Source organism: Buteo buteo, chromosome 15 (assembly GCF_964188355.1).
Source record: "Buteo buteo chromosome 15, bButBut1.hap1.1, whole genome shotgun sequence".
NCBI classification, from domain to species: Eukaryota; Metazoa; Chordata; class Aves; order Accipitriformes; family Accipitridae; genus Buteo; species Buteo buteo.
Genome location: NC_134185.1, coordinates 15,264,923 through 15,291,681, shown reverse-complemented (window position 1 = coordinate 15,291,681; position 26,759 = coordinate 15,264,923). Strand labels below are relative to the sequence as shown.

General features: G+C 41.8%; 1 protein-coding gene and 1 long non-coding RNA gene across 4 annotated transcripts in view; one reads left to right on the top strand and one right to left on the bottom strand.

Annotated features, from left to right (window-relative positions):
* Positions 1–26,559, top strand: LOC142039755 (uncharacterized). Its single transcript, XR_012653051.1, has 3 exons — positions 1–27; positions 10,232–10,353; positions 26,428–26,559. It is a non-coding gene; the product is annotated as an uncharacterized LOC142039755 (long non-coding RNA).
* FHL5 (four and a half LIM domains 5) overlaps positions 24,796–26,759 on the bottom strand; it is a 27,318-nt gene continuing 25,354 nt past the window's right edge. For all 3 annotated transcript variants that reach the window (XM_075046641.1, XM_075046642.1, XM_075046643.1), the window contains one exon: positions 24,796–26,638. In XM_075046641.1, the coding sequence (XP_074902742.1) occupies positions 26,487–26,638 (152 nt within the window). In that variant the 3' untranslated portion in view covers positions 24,796–26,486. The remainder of the gene's footprint in view (positions 26,639–26,759) is intronic.

The following is a 26,759-nucleotide window of genomic DNA, read 5'->3' as shown; positions in this document are numbered from 1 at the left end:
ATTGCTGTTCAGAGGACCACGAAAAAAGTAAGTACCAAAGGTTTCTTTTTGCTACCAAATCAAGTCTTTGGACCATTTTTGCTCTGAGAAGTGCGACTTCCAGAGGACTTAAACAGGAGCAGCTCTTTGCAGGTGTTGGTCCTTTCCTTTTGTCTTTTCGCTGTCAAGTAAATTGTCAGTGTTTCTCTGCTGTTCTGGGAGGGATGAGAATGAAGTGGCATGCAGCACTGTCACTATTCTTCATTTTCCTGCCCAGCTTGTGGTGTAGATTTTTTTCTTAATAACCAAATCTTTGGCTGATTCAGTGAGAATATCAGGTATTTTACAAAAGATAAGGCATGTTTCAGTTTCTCTGTGCTGTGGAGAAACATCCCCCCAACTTGAATCAAACTGCTGGACACTTTGAAAGCAGGATACTAACAAAAGCTACAGTAGTAACAAAAAAGATCTTTTCAGTTCTTGCAGTTGTTTTTAATTTTTTTTAATCTCATGACTGAGGTCTTACAATTTTAGACTCTTTGCCATTGGCCATACTCCCTAAATTTATATTTTTTAAAGTTCCTTGGCAAGTTGACAGAAAGATCAGTGAGGGAAAAGGGATTTTGAAACCTCTGCTGTCAGGGTTGGCTGCACTTCACTCCTTCAGTCAAAAAAATGTCACTCCCTTTTAATATTTTTTGTGTGTGTACACAGACCAGCCTGGAGTCCTAGTAAATCTCTTGAGAGTGCTGCATTTGTTATAATTGTACTATAACTCTGAATTAATTAACACTGCACATGTGAAAAGGTGAGAATCTGTGAATCACAAATGACAATTTGCAAATAGATTTTTTCTTCTTGAGAAGCATGTGCTCAATGAGTAGGAAAGTTACAAGTTTGGTGAAACTTTGATTGCTTTGGGTTTCTCCATGAAGGGCCAAACCAAAGGCTTAGGGAGCAGTTGAACTGAAACCAGAGATTGCAGGTAGGGTTTACATTCCTTCTCAAGTGTGGTTAATGGTAACTGTGTGCATAGGGAACTGTTTTTAAGAATGTACATTAGCAGTGAGCTGATGATTATAAACTTTGTCAGGAACCATGACAACCCCTAAGATTTCAGAAATGCAAAACTGACTCCAACTTGGACCTGTCCACTTGGATCTCTCTATTTTGGATCTGTTTTATGTTGTGCTGGCCTTTTTCTCATGCACATTTGCTCATAAGGGGTAGTCAGTCAAGGGATTAATTCAAGTAAGAACTTATGAAGTCTAATGTAAATTATTTTGGTTGATTGTTGTGTGTTTTTTTTTTTTCTCTTGCAATGATTTCAGGTTGATATGCTCCATGATATAGCTGTCCGATGAACAAAAGGGTGTTAGTACTGGTAAAAGGAAAAAAGGCAGGAATGTGGGGTGGGGTTTTCCCTTCTGGTGGGGCAGCACAGACTTTAAAGTCAAGTTACACAGGACACCACAAGGAAAATGATTGATGAATAAGGACTATTAGGAAGGAAACTAAGAGATCACGTAGAAGAAACTTTCTTCACTTGATGAGGATGATCAAGACATTGCATGGGAAATTAGTTATATAAAGAGTTGTAAAATTAATTGTATCTTATTAGCTATGTAAGGGAGGAGACGGAGTTAGAGAAACGTTTTATCAGATAAAGCACTGGGGAGTGGATGATAGTCCTGACTGCTCCAGATCAGCATTTCTTAACCTGGGAGTTGCTAGAAACACCTCCTGCCATTCTAGGCAATACTTACAAACTGAGGTGGAAAAGGTTTCTTGACCGACTGAAAGGAAGTAGTGTCTCGGAAGAAGTTGATCAAGTGCCACTGAATGCTTCAAAGTAGTGAAGAAGCTGACATGTTCAAGATGAACAGCCTTATTTTGTATGGTATAGGTTTTGGATCCCTCTTGCGAAGTGAGTATCCATTTGTTTTGATGAGGGCATACTCCTGCAGAAAGGGATGGTAAATCAATTCAGACCAAAGGGTCTTGCTGAGGTGGAATGTGCTTATGGTGTTCTAGAAAACTGGGTGAACTACCATCAATTTAGTGGGCCTTGTCAGTTAGTTTGCAAATTCTAGGTTAAAAATCCTTGCCAGAAGACATTTAAGCCTGAAAACTCATACCAAACTGGAAGAAGAAGAATTGTGCTTTTGCAAATATTAGATGTCTAACAATTTTACAAATATCAAATCAAATATGCTGTGTAGGTATCCAAATTACAGACTGCTCAGTGCTCCAGTCAGGATCCTCTGATGTGCTTTCTGCTTTATGCGGACTGAGAGCAGTCTCAGACGGTAAGCAGCACAGGGTGAACAAGGGCAGAGATAAACAGCCAATATCTAAAACTCAGACACATTTGCACCTCTCCCCTCTGCTCCCCATGCTTTTCATGTTTTCACCTGAACAAGTACCTGTGTTTAAAACTGGCACTGTTTACAGTTTTGGACTCCTTTTTATCTTTAACCTGGTTATATTAGAAAGCTTTTGCTTTCAGCATTTGCTTTCTGAAGTTGCAAAAGTTGAACAGATGTTGTCTTTTTTCCTTCTTTAAAAACGCTTGCCAATTACCTGCACATCTGCGTCCCCATACTGCCTATTACCAGAGCCTGCTTTCATCCTGGCAATCAACAGAGTCCAATGTAGCCCAAGGTAGAACACTTGCCTGGGAAGAAACCTCATTTACTCTCCAGAAAATGTGCAATAAATGCTAAGACTGTAACTAAGATGCACTTGGAATGCTGTTCAGAAAATATTTTTGTTAATAGTTTACTGATTTCCTTAATGAAGATTTCCTGCTTAACCGCCGTCCTTGTGCTGGTATTATGATGGAGAGAGTCACATCATCTTGCTGATCTGGCTGGAAATAAACTTCTTTTTAAAAATCAGTCAGTTGATGTGTCTTTACTGCAGAACTGCATTACTTTACTGTCAGCAGCGAGGAGACAGTGAGAACAAAAGGCCCAAATGGGAAGGGGGGAAGGCAACATAAACAACTCATAAAACTGCCCTGCACGCTCTTTAAACACTGCCTTTGGCACCGTCTGTCTGTATGTAGCAACCAGTTTGTAACAAAAGCTATTTATTATAATGCTCGTAATTTGTTTTTACCCACAACTGGTGTGAAAAAGGCTGTACTCTGTGCAGTTCTGTTAACTGTAGCTAGATCTCATAATCTGAAGGGGAGGAAAAAAGAAGAGGGTTTGGTACACATTCAAGAAGTGAAAGACCTGCTACGGAAGAGCACTGTGGTTAAAGACATCTAAAAAGCCGTGTCAAGTCTTGACTAAGCAACACCAGTGTGTCGTGTGTTTCAGGAAAAGGCCTAACGTGGTACAGGTCAAGTGCCTCTGCCTGCACCCAAGCTGAGTGATGAGTGTGAGTTATCTGACTTGAGTACGTGGATTCCCTTCTGGCAGAGATGAAAGTGCAAGAAGAAAGGGGAAGGGGAAGGTGGGAAGAAAGATGATGCACGTCTCTGGGTGTCGTCCTGACATGGGGCTGGGTACGGCCATGCCTAGAGGGTTCACTCAAACTGAGAAGTTTAGGGTGCTGCCTGAATCCGCTCATTTAGGTAGAACTGCTCAGGTGCACGGGGTGGTTTGGTGACTGCGCTAAACAGAGCCATCTCAACAGAAACGATTGCAAAGGAAGAGGGAGGGAATTAAGGGAGGGATATCATCTGCCTAAATTTGGTGCCCAGCCTGTTTCATTTCAGGTGCCTAGCGGTGCAGTCCTCCTACAGCACATGCGTAAGATCCACAAGTTATTGGTGAAGGAGACCTCTTGAAGTTCTCCAGAGGCCAGCCAGGGACCTACAAATAATACTGGTGATTGCAACCTTAGATTGCCAACAAGAACTTGCTGTAAATTTTAGATCTGTTCTAATGTATGTTTGTTCCCAAGACCAAAAAAACCCCTGAAGTGTGGGGAGGTAGAACTCCATAATCAGACACAGCTACTAAGCATCCAATCGTTCACAACACTGAACTCTAAAGCCAATGTACCTTTTACAAACTATCTTCTAAAATGTGATTTCTGCTTGTTATGCAGCCTGTTTAAAACAGAAACCCAGCTTGGCAACTGAATGCTTCACATGCATTAAAATCAGCTAGCTATGAAGTTTCTTAACACCTCTTTGGAAGCTGGGTTGTGTATGGCTTGGAGAGCATTGCAAGAAGCTGCAGGAGAAATGAGGGATGGTCAGTTATGGAAAGTTATAGGAAGCTTAAGAGCAGGTGGGAGCAATTAAGCTGAGGCTGGAGGAAGGTGTAGGAGGAGGGACAGAGAACTATTATGGATAATCAGAGCTGTCAAGGCTTTAGGTTGAACAAATTTAGCTGAAAGTATTTAGTATAGTCTGCTGCATTTGGTATAACTGAACTGGATTATTCTTCAATTTGTCTGAACTTTTTAGGAAGCCCATATAATCTGGAAGGGTGTGCGTTTGTTCAGTAGAGCTGACTAAGGTAAGAATGGGTTGTTTGGCTGAAATGAGATTTATGTTCCACTTAGGCCTTTCCCTAGAAAGGTGGTGACAGCAAAAGCCTCATTTTGTTACCCAAACTAATAGTGTTTGGATAGGGTGGAAATGTGCAGGAATGATATTATCCCAGAATTAGAATCCAGTTAAGAAACTGGGTAAACACTTACTGGCAGGAACAAATGTTCTCATATACAAAAGGACATGAAGAATTATTTTTCATTTTAGTTCAGACGTATTTGAAATACATTTTTATTATTGCATTTTGTTGCACCTTTAATTAGGAGCCTTATAGTAGAACCCCTGTACTTAAAGTAGGAGAAATGTCATTGTAGGTTAAAAGGTACAGCTCTCTGAATAAGTGGCTTGAAATGGGTTTTCATTAATTGTAATGTGAACTGAACATCAGTTGCCTCTGTAAGTCTTGCCTGAAGCTTGGTTACCCTTGTCTTACACATTTTGTCCTTGAGTATATTAAACTTTTTTTTTTAATTTTCAGGCAATAGTTGCCATTTTTCAATTGTTGTTATTTTCCTATTGCTACCATTACCTGTTTTTCTGGGGTTTTTTTGTGTTGTTTCCCCACATGCCAGAAAAGCTTTAATTATATCAGACTCTGAAGGGGAAAAACATGGACCTCAGATTTTATGATAAATATACTACTGCATTGCCAACAGTTTGTTTCTTCTCTTAATCTTTCTTCTTTTCTCCTTAATGAGAATGCCAGGTCTCTAGATGACAAATTGTGAGTTGGTCCTATTGGCTCTAGAAAAGGTCTTTTCCACTGTATTAGCAATAAACTGGCAGATTTCAGTTAGACCGTGCTGCATTGCCTGCTTTAGATCTTTTCTGCTTTTCTTCCCAGGCATCTGGGCTATTGGCTTAATGAGAGAGACACTAGACTTACTGTCCTAGTAATCACAGGATTAACCACAGGAGACTTTAAAATTTATTTTAGTGATGATGTAGTCCAGCCTTTCCTTTAGAGAATACTCACAGCCACTGAGAATCTATTTTTCTCATCCACTTTTTCAATATATTGCTTTATTTTGGCTAAGTTTATGTACTTCTTAGTGTTAGTTCCATTGTTTACCAGGCCTCAGGTGTTTATTTCTCTGCAGTTTTACATGGGATATAGTGATGGCTCCAAGCTGTGATTTAAGAAATGTGATCCAACCAGACAATGGGATTTTTCTTTCGCTTTAGTAAATACATGCATTTGTTTACTCAGTACCACATAAACTGCATCCAAGCAAAACTTAATTAGATGCTCTGCCAGGAAAAAACTATGAGAAGAGAGGAAGGGAGAACAGCTGGTTCTGTCAGCTGTTGGAGTCCTCAGACCTACAAAGGTAAGAGAAGGGTGACTGGCTTATTTCCACCAAGAGAGTGAATAGGTGAACAAGCATGGATCTTTCACGCAGGTTATCTTATCTAATGAGACAGGAGGGAAGACAAGCTTATCTGGTGGTAAGTCAACTTGAAGCTCATGTGCTGGGTTTAAATTCTTTGCAATTTTGTTATATCAACAGATTTCTGACCACAGAATTTCTCCTATGTCAAGGACATTTAATTTAAAAAAGAAAAAATTCTTAACACACATAGATTTACTAAATAGTTTTTTATGGGGTTTTTTTGGTCGTTGTTGTTGTTGCTCATGCAGTCCTAAAATACGTTGTATTCTGGGGTGCCCAAGTCTTGATCCTTCTACTTTACATATTTTTACTATATTTAGATCTTGCTGACTTTGTTTGAAAGAGCTGTTTGTGTTGCAAACCTCCCTTTCCTCTCCTCCCCCAACACTCACAATGGCAGCTGCTACTTTGACTTGCTTTTTCCATGGGTAGAAATTGTTGCTGCCATCCCCTGCATGGAAAGCTGTCATCTGGTTCTTGGTATATGGTACCTGATCAGGTTTGTGATGTTGTGTATAAGCCGGAGTATCACCGGCTGAGAGCCAGCTGTGCTTTTCACAAAAGCAATTTGTCACATGTGAAATACTCCACCTTTCTGTCCCATCCCAACTTACCATTATCTTGCACATGAGTATTCTTTATTCGCCACCTAAAGGAATTAGGTTGTGTGCTGAGATTGTTTCAGCCAGTTCTTCCAGCACAGTAGAAAGAAAATAGCTAAACTGCTTTCTCTTTTTTTTTTAAATTGCTCCAGAATGAGCATTAAATTCAAGACACCAGTAAGTGCTGTTCAGTAATGAGAAAACAAGTGGTTAAAACTATGTCAGCTCTGGTGCAGTGGTGTAAATACAGTATTGACATACTGGGCTAGTGTAGAAGATCAGCCTCTGAGGCTGGCATAGCTGCAAAGCAAATGTCGCCTATTGACAGACTGGCTATCACTGAGATTACCCCGAGGATGACATCTGAGAACATTCAATGCAAACATGCTACAGTGGTCCAAAACAGATTTACTTTAGAGCTTGCCCCATTCTTCAATCAATCCTACTGTACTTCCATCTCATTTTGGTTGTCACAAGCAGCCTCTCGACTGAAGTTTAAGCCTTTGGTAATGCATTGTTTTCTCCCATGTGTTTGTGCAACTGACTCATCCTACAAGTGAGGTTTTATGTGATTCTGCAATGTGACAAATATGTTAATGTATGCAGAACAATGCTTCCAGTCCTGGCAGACATTTGCTCTGTCCATAATGCCAATAAGGACAAAAATCTTGCATGCTATAAAGTACTCTGATATGACTATAATGCTACAGCTCACTGAACATGCTTTAAGTTGACTCTCTGCCTACTGATCAGATTATCAAAACTCAAAGAACTGCTCCCTTTGCCTTTCTGTAGCAGTAATTTAAGAAGGTAAAATATCATTAAGTTCAATGAGGTGTGATTAATACTCAAATATACAGAAGGGAGAAGTCCATAAAAATGTGATCTTGCACTTAGTTATTATGTCTCACGGGTATTTATGTGGTTGGAGAAAATGATTAGGGAGGTGGAAACTGGACTTCTTTCAGCTTTACTAAAAAAATATCTAGCTGACATCCCACTTAGCAGCCAAATACTGTATTCACATATAGTGGCAGCATAACAGTTGCTGAGATTTTCTATTTATGGCCATATGCGTTTATAATGCCAAGCATAATTTATATCCTTGCATTTTGCATATTTAAGAGAAAATTAAGTTGACAAAGCCTGTGAAAAAAACCTCAATCATACTGTGTTTCTATGTTGGTAGAATAGCTCTTGAGGAGACAGAATGTTCCCAGAAGATGCTAAAACAAACATGCAAACAGAACTCTAAATTAGGACCAAGGCAAGAGTTCAAGTGCTTTATTTTCTTTCTGAGACAGGCAGCTTAACTGTTTGCTTCGAAGATACAGATCAAATAAATCCAGAAAGTTACATTGCCTTGCTGAATCACTGTCTGAAAGGTTATTCTAAATATGTTGGAATACAAGCTTGAGGTCCCATTCAGGGTAAGATTTTCACTGTACAGAGAAAAGACAAGGCTAACCCTTATACATCAGTAGAAATAAATGAGAAAAGTTTAAATGTGTCCATAAGGAAATGTCCTTTCCATGAGGAAAGAAATGTCCATATTAATGGGCACCAGATAGCATAGCTTCAGCTTTATCAATGGTGTTAAGGAAATTTTTATTATTAAAGGGTACAAGTATGGTTTTAGATGATGTTGACTGAATTCGCTTTGCAGCAGCAGCTCTTGAAAACGCAGTAACTCTACATTGCGCATGCGTATATATGTATGCATGCAAGTATTTTGGAGACAAGAGACTGTAGATTAAGTTCAGCACGGAAGCAGTTTTCATGGTCTGGTTTAGGGGCGAGAGGTACACTAGCATTTTTAACCCTGTGAGTTTAAATGTATGTTTGAACTGAACGGCACCTGACAAGCTTCACAAACATATATAGGAGAAAAAGATTTCAAAAAATATGGGAAAGTAATGCATCAGCCTGAAAGGTCTAATACCATCTATAAAAGAGGGTCATAAGACAGCTGCTAGCACGTTCACACTTCTTGTGTATGACCAAAAGCATAGGTACAATGATTAATCTGGGTCAGAGTCAGGCTGTCTGGCAAACTGAGCACACAGTTGGGCTGGGGTGACCACACAGAAGCCATTTCTCAAAACCTGGGCGTTGTGCACAGCTTGTTGAGGGTCATGTACTCCTGCCTTTCTCAATGGATTCTCATGAAAGAATCAGCCCCAAGCTGACCAAATTAAATGTCTATGGTGGGAGGCTGCTGCCTCTGCGATGTATCTGGAATGAGCTACTGGAGGAAATGATTAATCCTGTCTGTAAGCAGAATGTTGTGTAACATGCATTAATTTGTCAAAGCTTTCCTACAGTAACGTGAGTTTGGGGCACAGTAGGAGACATAACAAGAAGGTTCTGGAGAACATTGCAGTCTGGGTGGAAGGTGGCGACGGTCAGTGTTGGTGCTTCTTCCAGCAAAAACCACTGCTGCTCCCAGATCACAGCATGGTCTCTTAGAACAAGTCTCTCTACTCTGTCCAGGATGCTTTCAGCTTAGCTGTGGTAACTACAAGCAGAAAGACGGACATTCAAGTGGAGGGGCAATAATATCTTCAAACCCAAAACCTCTTCTGTCAATGCTTTCACACAGAACTTCTGTGTAAAAAACATTTGTTGTAGTCTGGGACAAATGAAGGGCAAACTAAACATTTTTCCCCTATTTTGAAATGAAAATAAATATTACCAGGATATTACAATTAATATTATGAATTCTTGTTGATGTTTGGATGAATATTCTACAGAAAATAATCCTAGTTCTTGTACTTTCTTTTTAGGAACATATACAGTAGCCCTTGTTTATTTATAAGTAAAGATTTACTAAAAAATTTTGAAACTTCTTAAGGATTAGATTAATGGTGTACTGCCACCATCAGTACCGTGACAGCATGTTTGTCTTGGTCTGGCTGACCAAAAGAAGTGAAGTAATTCTTCCCTTCCCTTTCACCTGCTATTCTGGTAAATCCTAAATCAACAAATGGGGGAGAAGAGAAGAGCTTAACTGGACATCTAATCTAACAGGCTGTGGTTTTTTTTTCTGAGTCTCAGTAGCTTTTAAGATTATACAAACTCTGAGATGAAGCAATCTAAGCTCTGACCACTTTGTGCTGCCAATTCTGAGCATGTAAAGTCCTTTGTACTTGAACTGTGTTACTACTTACATGGCTATTGCCGCTTTTCAGAAAAGAGAAAGAAAAAGGAAACTTGTCTAGTAGGAGGAGAAGGAGAAGGAAAAGAAAGGAGCTACAATTTCATTGGTCTTGAAATAGCTGTTGGTGCAGTTGTTCAGCAGCATCCCCTGCCATCTGCGGATGCAGGTGTAGCTGAGTGTCCCTGACCACTTCTGTTGGGACTGAGCTCTGCTCTCCTCTCCTCTCCATGGCAAACTCTGCTGTTGGGAGGCCTTAATGTATTTTCTTCTTTTAGATGGATTTGAGGGAACATTGGTAGGAAGCAGGGATGAGTTTTGTGGATTTTTTTCCTGTTCTTTTTGAAAGAATGAGATAATTACATGAAATTATTATTTGTTTTGTACCTAGGAAATGTCTTTTCCAATCAATATTTTGGGCTTGGGTTGCAGGTCTCTATCCCATTATTACTTCTGAAACATTTTCTTCCATCCTTTCTCCCTTAGACTATTCATTCCATTATGTGATAATACCATTTTTCTCTTTGTGTAGAGGGAAGGGGTTGAAGTTTTTCCATGCTGTTTCAAGCATCTTCCTTTCTAGTGACTACACTCATGCTCCGATGTGGGCCTCTTCCAGACCTTGGGCTTCCTCCTCCGCTCAGCCAAACGAAGCAAGGCACAGCTCTGCAGAGCAGCAGGAATCTCTCGCTCCACCACACAGAGGTAGGAGTGCTATCTCACTGTGCAAAGATCTCCTCAATGCCATAGCAAGTGTGGGTAGAGGTTGGTCAGGGTCACCGACTGTTGTCTCTGTGCACTACTGAGTTACTTCATAGCTGATGAATTGCAGGATGACTCTTGGTTTTGTTTATTTCAGAGTTGTTAAGTGCGTTCGATGCAGTAAGTCAGCCACGAAAATCTTCCCCCTGCCCCTCGACTTGCTTAAAAACTCTGTTTAGAAAAGATAAATACTCCCCCCCCCAACACCTTTTAGGATACATTCCTCTGAGGAGCAGGGTTAGAAAAAGAAAGCTCTTGCAACAGGTTGGAATGTGTTAGCAATATCATAATTTCAAAGGAAAAGAAATAATTTTTATGAAGTGTGTTGGTTTTGCTGTGGGCATGATTTACAGTTACATATGGACAAATATATCGTTGTAAATTCTGCTGACACTTCTAGATTATCGGCTAAATAGTTGTGCTGCACAGTGGTGTAAGACCCAAAAGTAAAACAATAACCTCCCCCAAATCCTTACAAGTTTTATACAGCATTGTAACTTCTATCCAACAGTTTTATATTAAATGAGATTTCACCTTTTGTACTCTTTTTACCCAGGCAAGGAGAGCTTATACAAAGTAATTTATGCTCCCAGTATGTGGTGAATAGGGAAGTCTTCCACTGGAGTTCTCTTTGTCTTAGTGCAGCTTGCTGACTACACCTTAGCAGGTTGTCAGGAAGTATGGGCTTTTTAGAAAATAATGTAACATAAGTGTATCTAATTTGGGAAGTTTCATAACTGGCTGTAATTTAAAACTTTTGAAATGACTGGAGTCGAGAGGTTAGGTATAAGGGCTAATTACAGTAGTGTCATGAATATTATCTAGGAGAATATAACAGCGTTATCATTGGGTAGAAGAAATTTGAAACTTACCAGTCATTTGAGTTGGGGTGCATGTCCTGTTACCATGTTGCGTGTCTTTTTTTCTTTTTTTTTCCTCTTGGAGGCATGGTTAAATTTCACATGAGATTTTTAGTGGGAGGACTTGAACTCCTTTGCAGTTGCTACTCCTATAATGTTGTACACTTTTCTGCACTTAGAATTAATTAATTAATTGCACGTTTGTGACTGCTTCAGAACAGCCATGAAATTGTCGGTAACAAATACATCGCCATTGTGTTTCATGTGGTTTCCCTCAGCCCCTGTGGTATGACGTACACAGCCCTTTCCCTCCGAGGGGTGCTGTGAGGATCATACGATTGTTCACAGACGCGGAGGCTCTGCTGGTTGGAAGGCTCTCCAGAAGTTGTCCAGTCCAACACCCTGCTCAGAGCGGGGCCGGGTAGATTGGGTTGCTCAGGGCCATGTCCAGGTGAGCTCTGAGCACCTGCAGGGATGGAGGCTCCACAGCCTCTCGGGGGAAGCCTGTGCTGGGGATTGACCACCCTGATGGTAAACAAGCAAACTAACAAAATTCCTACACGGACCCTGAGTCTCTGTCATGGCAACACGCCCACTGGCTCTGATCCTGTCACTGTGCACTCCGAGTCCGTCCCCGTCTCCTGTACACCCTCCCTTTAGGTGGTCGTGGGCAGCGGAGAGCTCTCCTGGCTGTCCCTTCGCCAGGCTGAACAAGCCCAGCTCCCCCAGCCTCTCCTCACAGCACAAGCGCTCCAGCTCCTGACTTGGTGGCCCTCTGAACTCGCCCCAGGTTAGCAAGGTCTCTCCTGCACTGGGAAGTCCAAAACTGGACACAGTACTCTGGATGCAGTATCACCAGTGCTGAAGAGAGAGAAAACATCACATCCTTGACCTGCTAGTAATAGTCTTCCTAGTGCAGGCCAAGATGTGCTTGGCCTCCTTCCCTGGCTCATGTCCAGCTTGTTGTCCACCAGGACCCCCAGGTCTTTTTCTACACAGCCACAGTCTGGACTCCAACCTGTAGTGGTGCCTGGGGTTGTTCTGGCCTATTCCGCATTTCCCATTGCTAAATTTCACGAAGTTGCTGTCGGCCCATTTCTCCAGCCCATACAGGCTCTCTGAATAGCAACTCAGCCCTCTGGCATATGAGCTACTACTCCCTACAATTATGGTATGGTCCACAGCGCGCTGGGGGTACATTCTCTCCTGTTACCTAGGTCATTAGCAAAGTTAAGCAATACCAGTTCTAGTAAGTGTCTCAAAATGTGTCTACACGGTTAAAAGAACTGTATTTTTCTGTTTTGTCTTATTCCTACTGTGCTTCTAAAGGTTTTGTTTTTGTTTATGTTGCTTGCTGAGGTTTTTATGAAGGTACGACTTCTGTTTGACCATAGAGTAAAGAATTGCAGCTACATGCCCATTTCCCTCCTCTTCCCAACTGCCCATGACTATGAATATGTCAATCAATTTATTTAGCTGCTATTCTGTACCTTTAAAATGTGGTTTATGTTTCCAAAGCCCTGTGAAGTGCTGTACTGAAAACCTGCCAAATATCAAATAAAGATTTGTGCTTCTGGAATTTAAAAATAAAAGCCTAATGTCTCAGATATGAAAAAAAAGGAAAAGCCCAGTTAAAGAATTGTGTTTATGAACATAACTCCAATTCTAAATGCATCATTGTCAGAAAAGCCTCCCTCTTCTCTCTTGTGATGGTCCTAATAGAGCATTCTCTCTCCCGTCCCAGATGTTAAACTGATTCATGAGCATTTGCTCCTGATGATCTTCAAAAACAAGCCCAGGCCAGCTAGACAGTACTGACAGGCCTAATGTAGACTTCCCTTGACCTTGAGTGGTCGTCATGACATGGCCACAAGTCTGCAGCTCGTGAGGACAGCCTCAAACTGTATTTTTTCCTGCCCAAGCAGAACACACAAGCAGAGCTTAGGTGTGCTGGCAGACTGTCAGTAAGGGTTCAGTCTCAAAGAGGAGATGTACTCCTAGTCAGTATTAGCAGGAGCTTACCTCCATGCAAAGCAGGAGTGCCTGGCTCAGGATGGTTTTATATTTGATTTTGGCACTAGAGATAGTGAATGTTACTTGCCAAGTGATATTGGTATCTATGATGAATTATTGGCTTGCATGACAATTGGTAGGGAAATGAGAAAAATATTGTTGTTTTTCTCCTTCACACAATGTCATGCAGTAAACCTTCAGGTAACTAGCAATGTCCTGAGATTATAGGTGCTCTTGGGGTGATAGACTTTCTCTGACAGGCTGTCCGTCAAGTAACATGTACCAACACTAAGCAGCAACGTTTCAAGAGAGATGACTTTCAACCCCAGAAATGTAGAAATGGCAAAAGTGTGTCACATTGAATACTTCTTGTTTCCAAGAAGTGGCACATGTTTTCTGATGAACTTATTGATGAACTTAATGAGAGTTAGCTGCAGTCGTCTGGATGTAAGTGATGGGCTCTATGAAGAGCCCTTTGTGAGAGGTACCATAGCTGACCTGACTGAACACCAGATTCCTGTGGTAGGAGAGAAAACGGCTGTGCTGCAGGTGATGTTTAACGAACTCTAATAGATCATCCTTTCAACAGCTTTCTTTAGTGAGTTTTGACTTTGTAAAGGATAATGGCAAATGACCTGCATTTCTGCTTTGTCATGCTGAAAGGTGAGTTTCTGGTCATTCCTGAGGGCTGATGCGAAGAGCGTAAAAGCCACTTGCTCTGGTTTTCCATTAAACCTGTCAGAGCTGCCACCTCTCTTCCGTGACCTGACAAAACAGGTTTTTGAGTTCACTGGAGAATGCACTCTGGAAGGCTTGTTCAGCACCAGCTTGATGTGCAGGACAGCGGCGGGCTGCTGTGCGAGCTTTGTGTGACCAGGTCGAGGTGGGTGTGCTCGTCTCTGAGCCATCTCATGCGGCTGTCGCACACTGCGTGACAGGCTGCGCCTGTAGCTTCAGTGGTAGATCAGTTATCATAGACTCATTTGAACACAGTAGAGGATGGATTGCGACCTGGTGGGTTAAAATTAGTCTTGCTCGCTTAGCTGTCCTGCTAACTTTCACGCTTCTCTGTGTGCTGTAAAACTGCAGAGAAGCTGTGCAAACTGCTTGCATCCTGACGAGCCATACTTGCGTGTCGTGAGGTAAGACAGGCTCATTGCTGTCTGGCTGAGATCTTCTGTATGTGAACAAAGAAGCCAGTTCTTCTAAATTGTGCGGGTTCAAAACCAACTCTCCTGACTTTTTCCACATCATTGAGGACTGAGTTTGTAACTGTGAGTGTGGCCGCAAGGTAGGGTAGCCAAATCCTCTTTAAAATTTTGTCCTATTTCTGCTGGGCACAGGACTAAAAAAACGTGAAGGACTTGCTTTCCGTAGATCCACTGGAACAAAGAAAACTCCCTTCTTCGTTTATGAAGGCTATGGGACGTGTGAGAAATAAATGCGCACACACAGTTACCTATCTCTCCAGTTAACAAGATAAGGAAATCTGTGTGGTAACACAAAATGTTTTCATCAAGTGAAAATAATCTTAGCTAGGCTGGATTATAATGATAGGCATCCACACAAACTCTACTATATGTGGCCTAAGTGATGCAAATATTAAGTATGCTGAAAATATATCAATGATTTATAGGGAAAAATGCATTTAAAATTGGTACAGCACTTTATTGCATTAACTTGTCACCCAGGGGCTGTTGTGACAATACAATAGACAATAAAATGAAATATAGGATATTTATATAGGATAAAGGACTTTGCTTTTTTGATATTTATTTCGTTTTTTCCTGGCCAAAGATTAGTCCTTTTAATACCTGACTGATTCATGTGGCAAGTCTTTAGATTTAACATCATCTTTCCATGACTAAACTGCTACATCATTTTAATATAAGGAAGTTTTGCTGTTAATACTGATTGATGCATTACTGTTATTTTCCTATATTTCATTTGCTCCCTTTCACCTTTCTGTTACTATGCTTGTCACTCTTAGAACATGGTCTGCATGTTTAATATTTGATATTCAGAGGAATTACATATATGCTTTTGGTTTGGTACTTACAAAGATTATTCTGATAAATGAAGCTGGAGCTAGCTACAACAGACCTATTTATTTTCTGACTCATCCTGTTAGTTCTTACTGGGTTTATTTTTCTGCTAATACACCCTTCTTTCGTTGCTTACACCATACCCTTGTATTTGGGAAGTTTTCATACAGTATATGTACCTTAGTACCCACCAGGGGTATTGTTAAGGACAGTCTATTTCTATTTTATCCAATCATACAACACAGTAAAAGTAATCCTTCTTAACCCAGCAGCTCCTCCCGGAACAGATGGATTGAGAGTTATTCTTGACTGTTTCTATTCTATGTAATTTTAAAATTCCCATCTGGCCATATAGAACGAGAAGCAGAAAGTAGGTATGTTTGAAAGGTTTCCCCCTTGCCTGATAAAATGTATGAATTGTCACCTCGAGAGTGCCTATGGGAACATGGTGCAAAAGGAGATCTCTGGTCGTTTGATCAGAGGTAGACCACAACAAACTTCCACGCCTATCAAGGGACCCACCGCCCCCTGGCTTGTCATTGTCCCAGCCTCTGGGTGTCCAGCAGCATCTCTGCAAACCCACTTCTCTATTGGTCCTCAGGAGAGAGACGGTTCCCATCAGGGCCAGTGTTTGAAATTATAATGTTATTATAATATCTATGAATAAACTAAATTTCTTGCTTCCCGTGTTTACTGTTCTGAGAAAATAATGTGAATTGCTCAGAATATTACAGCCAATATTACTGATTAATAACTTTGACTGTGTACCACCATGCTAAAACCGGTTCTACATTGTTTTTGGAGGGGATCTTTCAGCTGAATCTGTACCATGATGTCCATAGTGCAGTCTTGAGGGGAGAGAAGCTAACAATGCCCTTCCCCTATTGTATGAATGTCTGCAGAAGCAGCCTTTCCTCTGGAAAAGCTACATTCCAACAAATCTGTGTCTGACTCTTGGGTCTGGTTGATATAGTCACACGGTGACTGTTGTCATCTGCTGCAGCTGGAAGTGGATCCTCCAGATTTCCCAGCTGAGCAACATGACTATGTATGATAGAGGTCTTCTCACATGTTTGAACCAATGAATTTTTAAATATACTATGTAATATGAAAATTTCTTCAGCAAGAAATGTGGCACTTGATTCCAGAAGGGACAAATAACCAGTGCTCAGGATAGGACACTTTCTTGAGGAAGTTTAAATCCTTAATCCAAATTGGATAAAGAGAGTTGACACCAGGCTTTTCACATTCCTGGTAACCACGCTCACTGCTGAGCTCTCATGTCTGGAAGTGTGGTAATGCACAAATATCTTTCTGTCAAGACTGTATTTGCTTGAAGTAGTTGGTAGAGTGCTTAAGTATCTTGGTAGAGCTTTCACAGCTTTGAATCCCAGAGAAAGACATGTTCCTTTCTTGCCATTAATAAATTGGAAATGAATGGTGTGACTTAGCCTATAACCTTCCAGCAACCTTCCAGCCATATTTAATTTTGGATAATTGAAACACTCTGCCACTCAGTCCAATGGCCGCTGTGAATCCTGATTTTTCATCATGCAGCCTCTCTGTGCCTCGTAAAAGGAAGCCTATTGTGATTCCTTGGGACAGTGAGGTCCTTGCAATTTAGGTAGTGCAACACAGAGTTTGTAAACCTAGATAAGGTGGCTAGAAACAAACATTGGTGTCTGGGGTATGGTTTTTCATCACATCCATTGCAGATGGCAGACTATTTAGCAGTCTTTACCATTGCACCAACTGTCTGTTGGATATCATGCTTGAAAGAAAAGCATGTGCTGTTCTGCTAGATGCTATATTCTTGTTTTAGGCAGTAAAAAAGAGGTGTAAGACAGTAAGGTGCCTAGCAGCTACCTTCCCTTGGTGCGAGTTCTGTTTGGTACAGAGTGCAAACTCCAGCTTGCTGAATGCTCCCACTGTAAGCCAGTAAGTGTGAAGGGCAGAACAGGGATGTGACTTTGCTTCCTTCCTACCATGAAACAACAGCAATTATTTCTGTACCAGGAATGCAGCAGACTGCCTAAGCCTCCAGGCAAAAGGGAAGCAAGGCAGGAGTCCTGTTAAGCCTAAATTCCTCTTTAATAATTGTGGCAGGTCTAAGTTACTCTTGTTTAACTATTAGACCGTAGTTGCAGCTGAATTTCCACCCTTCGCCATTGCTTTTCGTCACAGAATGACTTTAATTTCAGTAATGAGAACCAATTAGGTGCCCATAAAGAGCAGTATCACAGCCTTATGTTCTGACTGAGTCTTTTCTCTGTAGTCAACAGCCCTGCGGTTGCTTTCTGATGGGAAATATCTGTCCTCCAGAAACAGCTCTGTGGAAATCAGTGGGGGTCGCTTAGGGGGAAGGGCAGCCGAGTCCAGTGCACCTCCCATCTCTGTGCCTGACAGCGGCACGTCAACAGAAGGAGCAGACGAGCGTTAATAAATCCAGAAATTAGTATCACTGCATTTCCGAGGCAGCGCACTCTAAACGTATAGCGAGCCTGAGTCCACGGGGCAGATCCCTGCCTCAGAAGTGAGGGAAACTTGATCGGATTCGTGTGACTGTAAGGTTTTATGAGGTTTTGTGGTCGGTGTCAGGTTTGCACCGAGGTGGCCGCACGCCAGGAGGCCGCCGTGCCGTGCCGTGCCGTGCCGTGCCGTGCCGTGTAATGGGGGCTGTCAGGAAGGGCTGCTCGGGCACGACCGCCAGCCCTCTGCTCCCTCCTTGGCATGGGCAGAGGGCAGAAATCCCGCTAAAGCCCTCTTTTGAAAAGCCTTGTGGGCTTTGGCGGGTTACCAAAAATATTAAACGAAAATAAAAGTGACTAATCCTGGCTAATTTGGGTTAGACTTTTCAGAGCTTGTCTCTGATCCCAGTGAGGAAACACTGGAATTAGAGCTGCCTCTGCGGCACCCTTACCTCTCCTGCGTAGGACAGACTTTAAGCAAAACAGCCCATAATGATTATTTTCCCAGGGAACCCCTTCCCCATCATTCGTGCAGCGTGGATCGTGCTCTCACAGTGAGCACTGCCCCACATTTGGGACTCAGCACTGCTCGCTATGCGGCTCCATGCTGAAAGCTATTCTGAAGACAGAATTGGGAGCTTTACTCAGAGGTTGGCCTCGTCAGGTTGGTCACCAGCAGTCTGCTATGGCAGCGCTTTAGATGGATCAATTTTCACAATTATCTAACTTGATTCCTCCAAGATGTGGAGTTATCTCTGTTTTACAGCTGAGGAACTGAAACACGTACCCAACCTAAAATGCTTACAAGTGGTTGTCACTGAGCACGTAGTATCCGGACCTCACATTTGCCCTGTGGGAAATGTGTCTGCAGTTCTTTAATGCAGAAGAGATGTGATTGGGACAAGTGGATTTTTGTGGGGATGGCAAGGAGACATCTCCATGAGAGAAAGTTTTCCTTTTTGTTGTCAATTAGGTTCCTGAGCCAAAATCACGTGAAGCACCTAAACTCCTCAAAGAAAAGGTTCAGGGTTCTTTAGTATAGGGCAAACATTTTATTTTTTCCTGTGTTTTGTTTTGTGAAATGTAAGATGGTTTTGACTGAAATCTTCTGGGGATGAAAAGGAAAAAGGGGAAGAGGAAAGCAGGAGCTGGCCTGAGAAAGTTTGGCACAGAACTCAGCTCAAAGCATTTAAATAGAAGATCTCGGTAACCAATAACAGATATTCCACCCCCCAAAATGAGTCAGGGTGGATTTACTTTCCAATAAGTTAAGATTACAATAAGGATTTTGTAGCAATTAAAAAAGAATCACGCTAACAAGGAATAAGATGGCTATTGTGAGAAAGCCAGGAAATTCCAGAGTTAAAGGTTAAAGAAATCCAAATGTTTAAAAACATTGGAATGTGACGTTAGGGTCACCCAACTTGTCACTTCTCCAAGGCCGTATGAGAACAGACTGGCCCCCAACAGGAGACTGGTGTCCTGAGCTTGGTCCTCAGTCACAGGCTCACAAAGTACATTCTAGGCTACCACTTCTGTTACAGACTTGTTATCAATTTTTCTATTATTTGAGGTAAGTCCTATTCCTCATATTAGCAGCCTTTTATGGCCATCTGCTTTCATAGCCAGAAATTTCTACTCAGATTGCTGTCCTTCCAATGAAAATGTTTGACTAAGGGCTTGATTTGCTTTTTTTATAAGTAAGGAGCTTGTTCTCAAGAAATAAGTAGTCCTTTTTTTTTTTCCTTTGGGAAACAAGAACAACAAAAAATGTAATTCAGCAGAACTGGATAAACTGTTTATATTATTTTGCACTGTGGTGTTTTTTGGTTTTGGTTTTTTTGGGGTTTTTTTTGTTTTTTTTTTTTAAATCCAGGAAAGCTGTGCTCAGATGGAAGAGATTTTATTTATTTATTTATTTGATAATTAGTCTAGCAAAAGCTAATCCAAAGTCTAAGGTGAAGACAGAGATGGTCCAATGAGGATCTTCATCCAGAAACAATGTGGATATGGCTACCTGAGGTACGTCTTTGCTATAAAAGTACTCCAAGCTGAGCACTGGGGTTCAAATGTGAGCAACTATCTGAGGCTGTTTGGATTTCATTACCTCCATCTGGTCCAATCCTCTATTTAATGTCACCCAGGATATTCCTGAGGGTTGGCCGTTGTGCCAGACCGAGGTCCTTTTGCAGAGAACTGCTTTCCTGGTCACAAGTGGAAATTAAGGGAATGGACCTGAGGACGATTAGGACGTGAGGTGTTGGGCAAGAGCTAACAAGTAACTTGGGAGAGCTCTGAGATACCGGAATGAAACATCTGAAACCCCAAAAACTTACTCAATTGTTTCTTGATTTTGCTAGGTAGTTTTCTGCTTGACTCAGTTCCTCAAACCTCTGAGGCCATGCTCCTTTGCTTCTTCTGTAAGTGATCTTGTCTGAGTATTTTGGTGGTCACCTTCCTATCTGTGCCCAGGCTACAGGCAGGAGCTAAGTGTTTCTTTGTTGCTTTAATGAGATTCGTTCTCAAAGCCTTACACAGACTATGCATGAAAGGGGCTCGTGGCTCCCATTTTTCAGAGATGTGGTGGTAGTGCAGCTTCTTGTATGCAGTAACTGAGTAATTCAGTCAGTGCTAAAAAAAATCTGCAGTGAATCAGGTGAGCACCTACAGTCTTGAATATCTTACTCAAGAGGACAGTAAAAATGTACAGTAGAGGCACAAGTTGATAAAACCAGATATTGAATTATATCGAAGACAGAGACAAGGTTTATTAGCTTGGATGTAATGCTGTACAATGGTTGTTCTTCTGACACTGAATTAGTTTTCACTGAGAAAATCCAGGTTCTTATGCGCTATAGTCGCTAGCCATTGTGCATGTCTTTGTGACTGTGCTGTAGAGATTCTCCTGCCTGGCCTCATCTTCAAGGAGCCCCAGTAAGGACTTGGGTGAAAAATGCAGGATGAAAGTCTACAAAAATGCTTAAATGGACACTATGGGACAAAAGTTCTCCCTAACAAGCTAATAAAAGCTTAATGATTCAGGCCAAAGCTGGTATCTCTAGATCCTCCACTGCAGCCGTGTATTGCCAGTTGGTTACTACCCCTGTGTTACAACCCTGTGTGCAGCCATATCTGTCTTCCAAAGGTCTTAACTGTCCTCTTTTTATATTAAAGTACTTGTACCTGGTACTTCTGAATATGATGAACTGAAACTTCTGTTTGGAAATAGTAGTCTATAACCATGCTAGTTGCTTTGTATTTTGGTTTAAGTTGCCAGGTTTCCTGTGACTCAGTCCTTTCAAGTTTTGGGAATTTGAGGGTGAACAAGCGTGCATGCACACACACACACATTTTCTTTGAGGTATTGTTAACAAGAATGTAGACGATTTATTGCAGCATTCCTGCTTGACTGGTAAACAAGTTTGTTCTGGCTATAGGCTTGAATTCCATCCAACTTTTTTGTTTACAGAAATGATCTCCCAGCTTCCACTTAGGCAGTCATTTCACATTACTTTCCTTCAGCTATTGGTATCTGTCATTGTATAAATGTCACTGTGTTTTCACTTGGCTTCCTAAAATACAATACACTGCTCTACATCCATTCTATTAGAACAAGTGAGATTCATAAAAACTTTGACCAGGTGCTGAAATGGCTGGTCAAGTCAGTGGGGTATAAACAGGCACCTCCCCTCTCGTGATGGGGCCTGTGAAGTGTTTGAAACCACAGGTCCAGAAGGCCTTGTAAAACCTTACCACTCCCCTCCTAATGCTCCTGTGATTACGCTGGGCTACTCTTACCATGAGGAAAGCCTGGGACGATATCCACGTGTAGAGTACAAGAAACAGTTGAACTTATATGTGCTGAGATACTGCAGAAAAATTACACTGTGACGTGACACCCACTTCACTGATATGGCCAGACTATGTTCTAGCTCTTCCCCAGCCTAGACTCACAGATTTTCTTTCCAGAAAACCAGGGGACGATGACCAAGAATGGAGGGTGTTTCTAGGTTTCATCCTAGATGTAAGTCATGAGTCTAGAGCAGGTGCCTCCTCCTGTGAAATGCAGGGAAGTGATCCTGGGTTCCAGTGTTACTGCTGCTCTGTGTTGCCTGCTACACCATCAACTGAAAACATGCCTGGATTTTAAAAGTAGTAGTCCGGGAAAAGGCTGATATCTTGCTCTCACTATATGAACTTGTCTCAGAGTGAAAAATGTGACATTCAGAAATATGGGTAGAGAAGGGTCACTTGGTAACAATACTGCAGGGCTTGTCTTTGTATTCTAAGAATGTTATCTCTGGGAGTTCTCTGGCAATTAGGTTGAAGAATTTAAAGTTTAGCCTTAAGCACTGAGGGAGGTAATAGGGTATCTACTTCATTCTTCAGAAGTTAGTCCCAAATGGCAGTCTCCCCCCCAGTCTCCTGGGATAACTATGAGTACAGCGGACAGGTGATTAGGGCATTAGAGACATCACTGCACCTTAGAATAATTGAGCTTGACCATAACAAAAGAAGGTGATTACCTCAGAGCTGGGCAGCTAAGCCACAGGAAAGAACTAGATATATTTTAAAATAAAACAGTACAATGTTAAAGAAAAGCACATGATGTTAAAAAAAATTGACTTAAAAATAAATCTCTCAAACCTCCATCCTCTGAAGTTTATTAAAGAAAATTGAATTGCACTGGAGTCTATACCCTGATCATCCTGCAGTAAATCAAATGTTAGCAACAAAGACTGAAGCTGACCATCTGGTTCATTTTGCCCAGTGCTTTGCTATCCCAGGCAATCACGTTATATACACCATTTGACACACTCATGAAGCATCACTTTAAAACTGACCACATAGCTGTTCCCCTCGTGGTTCTGGAAAGAGGCTCTCCTGGAGCATCGCTGCTCAGGAACAGCAGCAGCAGCCTTCTAATTTCTGATTTCCAGTCCTGAGGAGTTTACTTGCCTTTGTTCTTGAACTAAATGTTGGCTCTTGGCTTATAGTAGACATCTAAGGCCCTCCATGATCTACAGTCCTCCACAGAGACACCCTGTTCCTTCTTGCAGCCCTTCTCTGCACCTATTCAAGTTGGATTTCATCTACATAAGCATCGGTGACCCAAACTGTGCAGAGTTGTATTGGGTTTGCATGGCAAAGTTTTGGTAGCTGAGGGGGCTACAGGGGTGGCTTCTGTGAGAAGCTGCTGGAAGCTTCCCCCATGTCCGACAGAGCCAATTCTAGCCGGCTCCAAGGCCGAGCCCATCAGTGATGGTGGTAGTGCCTCTGGGAGAACAGATTTAAGAAGGGGAAAAAGTTGCAGTGGGCATAGAACCTGCAGCAGGAGAGAGGAGTGAGAACATGTGAGAGAAAGAACCCTGCAGCCCCCCAGGTCAGTGCAGGAGGGCAGGAGGTGCTCCAGGCGCCGGAGCAGAGATTCCCCTGCAGCCCGTGGTGATGAAGACCACAGTGAGGCAGGCTGTCCCCCTGCAGCCCAGGGAGGTCCACGGGGGAGCAGATCTCCACCTGCAGCCCGGGGAGGACTGGGGGGATGCCCGAAGGAGGCTGTGACCCCGTGGGAAGCCGGTGCTGGAGCAGGCTCCTGGCAGGACCTGTGGCCCCGTGGAGAGAGGAGCCCAGGCTGGAGCAGGTTTTCTGGCAGGACTTGTGACCCCGTGGGGGACCCACGCTGGAGCAGTCTGTGCCTGAAGGACTGCAGCCCATGGGAGGGACCCACGCTGGAGCAGTTTGTGGAGGACTGTCTCCCATGGGAGGGACCCCACACTGGAGCAGGGGAAGAGCGTGAACAGTCCTGCCCCTGAGGAGGAAGGAGCGGCAGAGACAACGTGTGATGAACTGACCGCAATCCCCACTCCTTGTCCCCCTGCACTGCTGGGTGTGAGGAGGTAGAGAAAATCAGGAGCGAAGTTAAGCCTGGGAAGAAGAAGGGGAGTGGGGGGCGGTGGGGGGGAGGTGTTTTTTAAGATTTGGTTTTATTTCTCATTACCCTACTCTGATTTGATTAGTAATAAATTAAACTAATTTTTCCACAAGTCTGTTTTGCCCATGACGGTAATTGGTGAGTGATCTCTCCCTGTCCTTATCTTGACCCAGGAGCCTTTCGTTATGTTTTCTCTCCCCTGTCCAGCTGAGGAGGGGAGTGATAGAATGGCTTTGGTGGGCACCTGGTGTCCAGTCAGGGTCAACCCACCACAAGAGTATTACTGTATTTATGTTTAGGCATTGGTAGCTGGTGATAGAGTCTAGGAAATATCAATCTGATATCTAATATAACTTTTATTCAGACTGTTTATAGCAATCACATTTATTTCTTATTATTACTCTGAAGTGAAAATGCTCAGTTTCAGATTTGACTGTAGTGTATTTACTGCAGGAGAAATAAATAATTCAGTTGGTATTTCTAAAAATATAATTAGTTGATGAGTCAGAGAAGAATTTCATTTTCCCAAATGTTAAGGCTGGAAGATTGGGATTATCATCATCAGTGTCTGACCTGTGACTCTGTCATGTCTTAGGACTGCCTTGTAATTCTTACGTCAGTTTGTAATTAAGCTGGAAGATTGCTCAGACAAGACTGAATAAAGGGCCCAAACCACATTCTTGCAATTTGCTGAATGTTATTTCACATAACACAAACAAAAGGTACACCCCACAGACAAGCCTGCATCTGGTGATTCATAATTTTAATTTAAAAATTTAAGACAATTAACATTGACTAATGCGCTAATTTCTGATAACTCATTTTTAGAGCATCATATATAACTGTGAACTGCTATATGTGTGTGTATACATATATTTAAGGCAATGAAACATATTTCTATTTATTGGAATCCAAGTCTTATCAAAAACCTGCATCAGCCATGTGAAATGTGAAAATAGAATAGGAAGCAGATGGGATAAAATGAAAAGGCATAAAGTAATCAAACTCTAGACTGCAATAAAAGCTGCCATGAAAGAAGAAACTGAAAACCAAAAATGAACACCACATAGAGCAAAAGATCAATATTTTATTGACTGGAAAACAGACCGCTATGTACTTGTCGGTCAGTCATTATCCATATTGATTTTATGCCACTGCAGTTCAGCTCTGGCTTAGCTATGCACACATATTCTTTTTTTTTTCTTATCTTTTTTTTTTCTCCCTACTTTTCTACCTAAAGTAATGGCTGTCTTCAGTATGAATAAAGCCCACTGAAGTCAACCAAATAACTCTATGCACTTAAGGTCAGAGTCTAAAGGATAATGTATGACTTAAAGACCTGCGAGATGAAGACTACATAGCGCTGAGCAGTGCAGGATCTGACATTCTTCATATCACTGCACCGTTCACAACGGCCCAGTACAGACACTGAAATGTGAATCAGGCCACTGTAACTTACAGTATGGAAGAAGGAAGAAGAGAAGTGCTTGTAACTCAGCTCTAGATCACCTTTAATAATAGACACTTGAGTGCTGAAGCTCAGCAAGCAGATATAACCTTCTCAAAGCCAGCCACCTAGAAACTAACACCTTGTGCTACAAACCGGGACTGCCTAGCTTGCAATATTACCAATTCTTGACATAATATTGGCAAATGCATGTGGCACATGGCAAAATGATTTGGATAGTGGTTCTGAAGAGCTTATAGCCTACTGTAGACAAGCAGGCATTTACATGAAAAGGGATAGACTGTGAATAAAAGACCTAGCAGGGTGTAAATGCTAAGACCATTAACAGTGCTTTGATTGCTGGCAAACAGGTTTTCAGGGGAGGAAAAGTACAAGGTTAAAGGGACAAGTATGAGTTGGCTCTTGTGTCTACTAATAAAAATATATACTTTATGCATGTATTTGAAGGTCTAGTGAGGACAAAGGAGACAGGAGTCTTAAGGCAAATTAGCTATGGGAAAGTGTACATCAGCACTATCCAATCTTGGCCAATCCTTACCTCTTACAGTAGTTCAAAATATGGGTTTATTTATGTTCTAAAGTGGTCATGCCTGAAAAATTAAGTACAATTAACCAATTTGGGGAAAGGACCTGTCACAAAGTTTTTTTGGTAACTAAAGACTGTTTCTGAGGAGCAATCTCAGTAAGGAGAGGAAAATCACCCTTTTTCCTTTTATCTGGCCCTGGAATGGGCCTCTCTGACTCGGTGGCCCTCTGTGTAAAAGTACTCCCTCCTCCCACTTTCTGCCTGGTTTGTCAGCAGCTTTTTTGCCCAAAGTATGGAGGGAGTTGATATTTACAAGTTGTCCTCATCAATATTATGCTCCAATAGAAAAATGCACATGCCCAGCTTTCCACACCAACGTCTGCATCTGTGAAACAGTGCTGATGCCTCATCATTAGTCATATGCCATATAGACTTTTCACAATCATCTGCCTTGGTTCATGGGAGACAAAAATGTAAATTTTTAAGCTTCTAACAGCAGAGTGCACTGTGTTACAAGGAGAAACACACTGCAGTTAGATTTAAAATACATACAAATCTTTTCTGCATTATTTTCTTAACCAGTATGGGGTTGTTTAAATTTCTTTTATAAGCAGTTGAGAGCTATGATAGAATTAAACTGCTGTTGGAAAGTTACTTGAATGACTAAATAACTGTTATACCTTTTATATGGTTTTCTTACTGCAGAGTAATGAAGTACATCGTTACAGAGTGAGAATAATGCAGCTGTAGAGCTCTCCACAGAACTATAAAGCAGAGCCACATTCATGACAAAGGACATCATCCTGCCGAGTGAGGAATCCCTGGCCCACCAGCGAGACAGAGCATTTTGCGCATTTAAAGCACTCCCCATGCCACTGGCGCTCTTCAAATGAGATAAATTTGGCACCTCCGAGAGCTGAAAGAGATTATGAGAAAGAAGGTGTGAATCCAGTATTTCTGGACATAGTTCAGAAACACGACAGATTGTTTTCTAATGTGTGATCAGGTCGTCATTCATATAGCAAACAAACAAATGA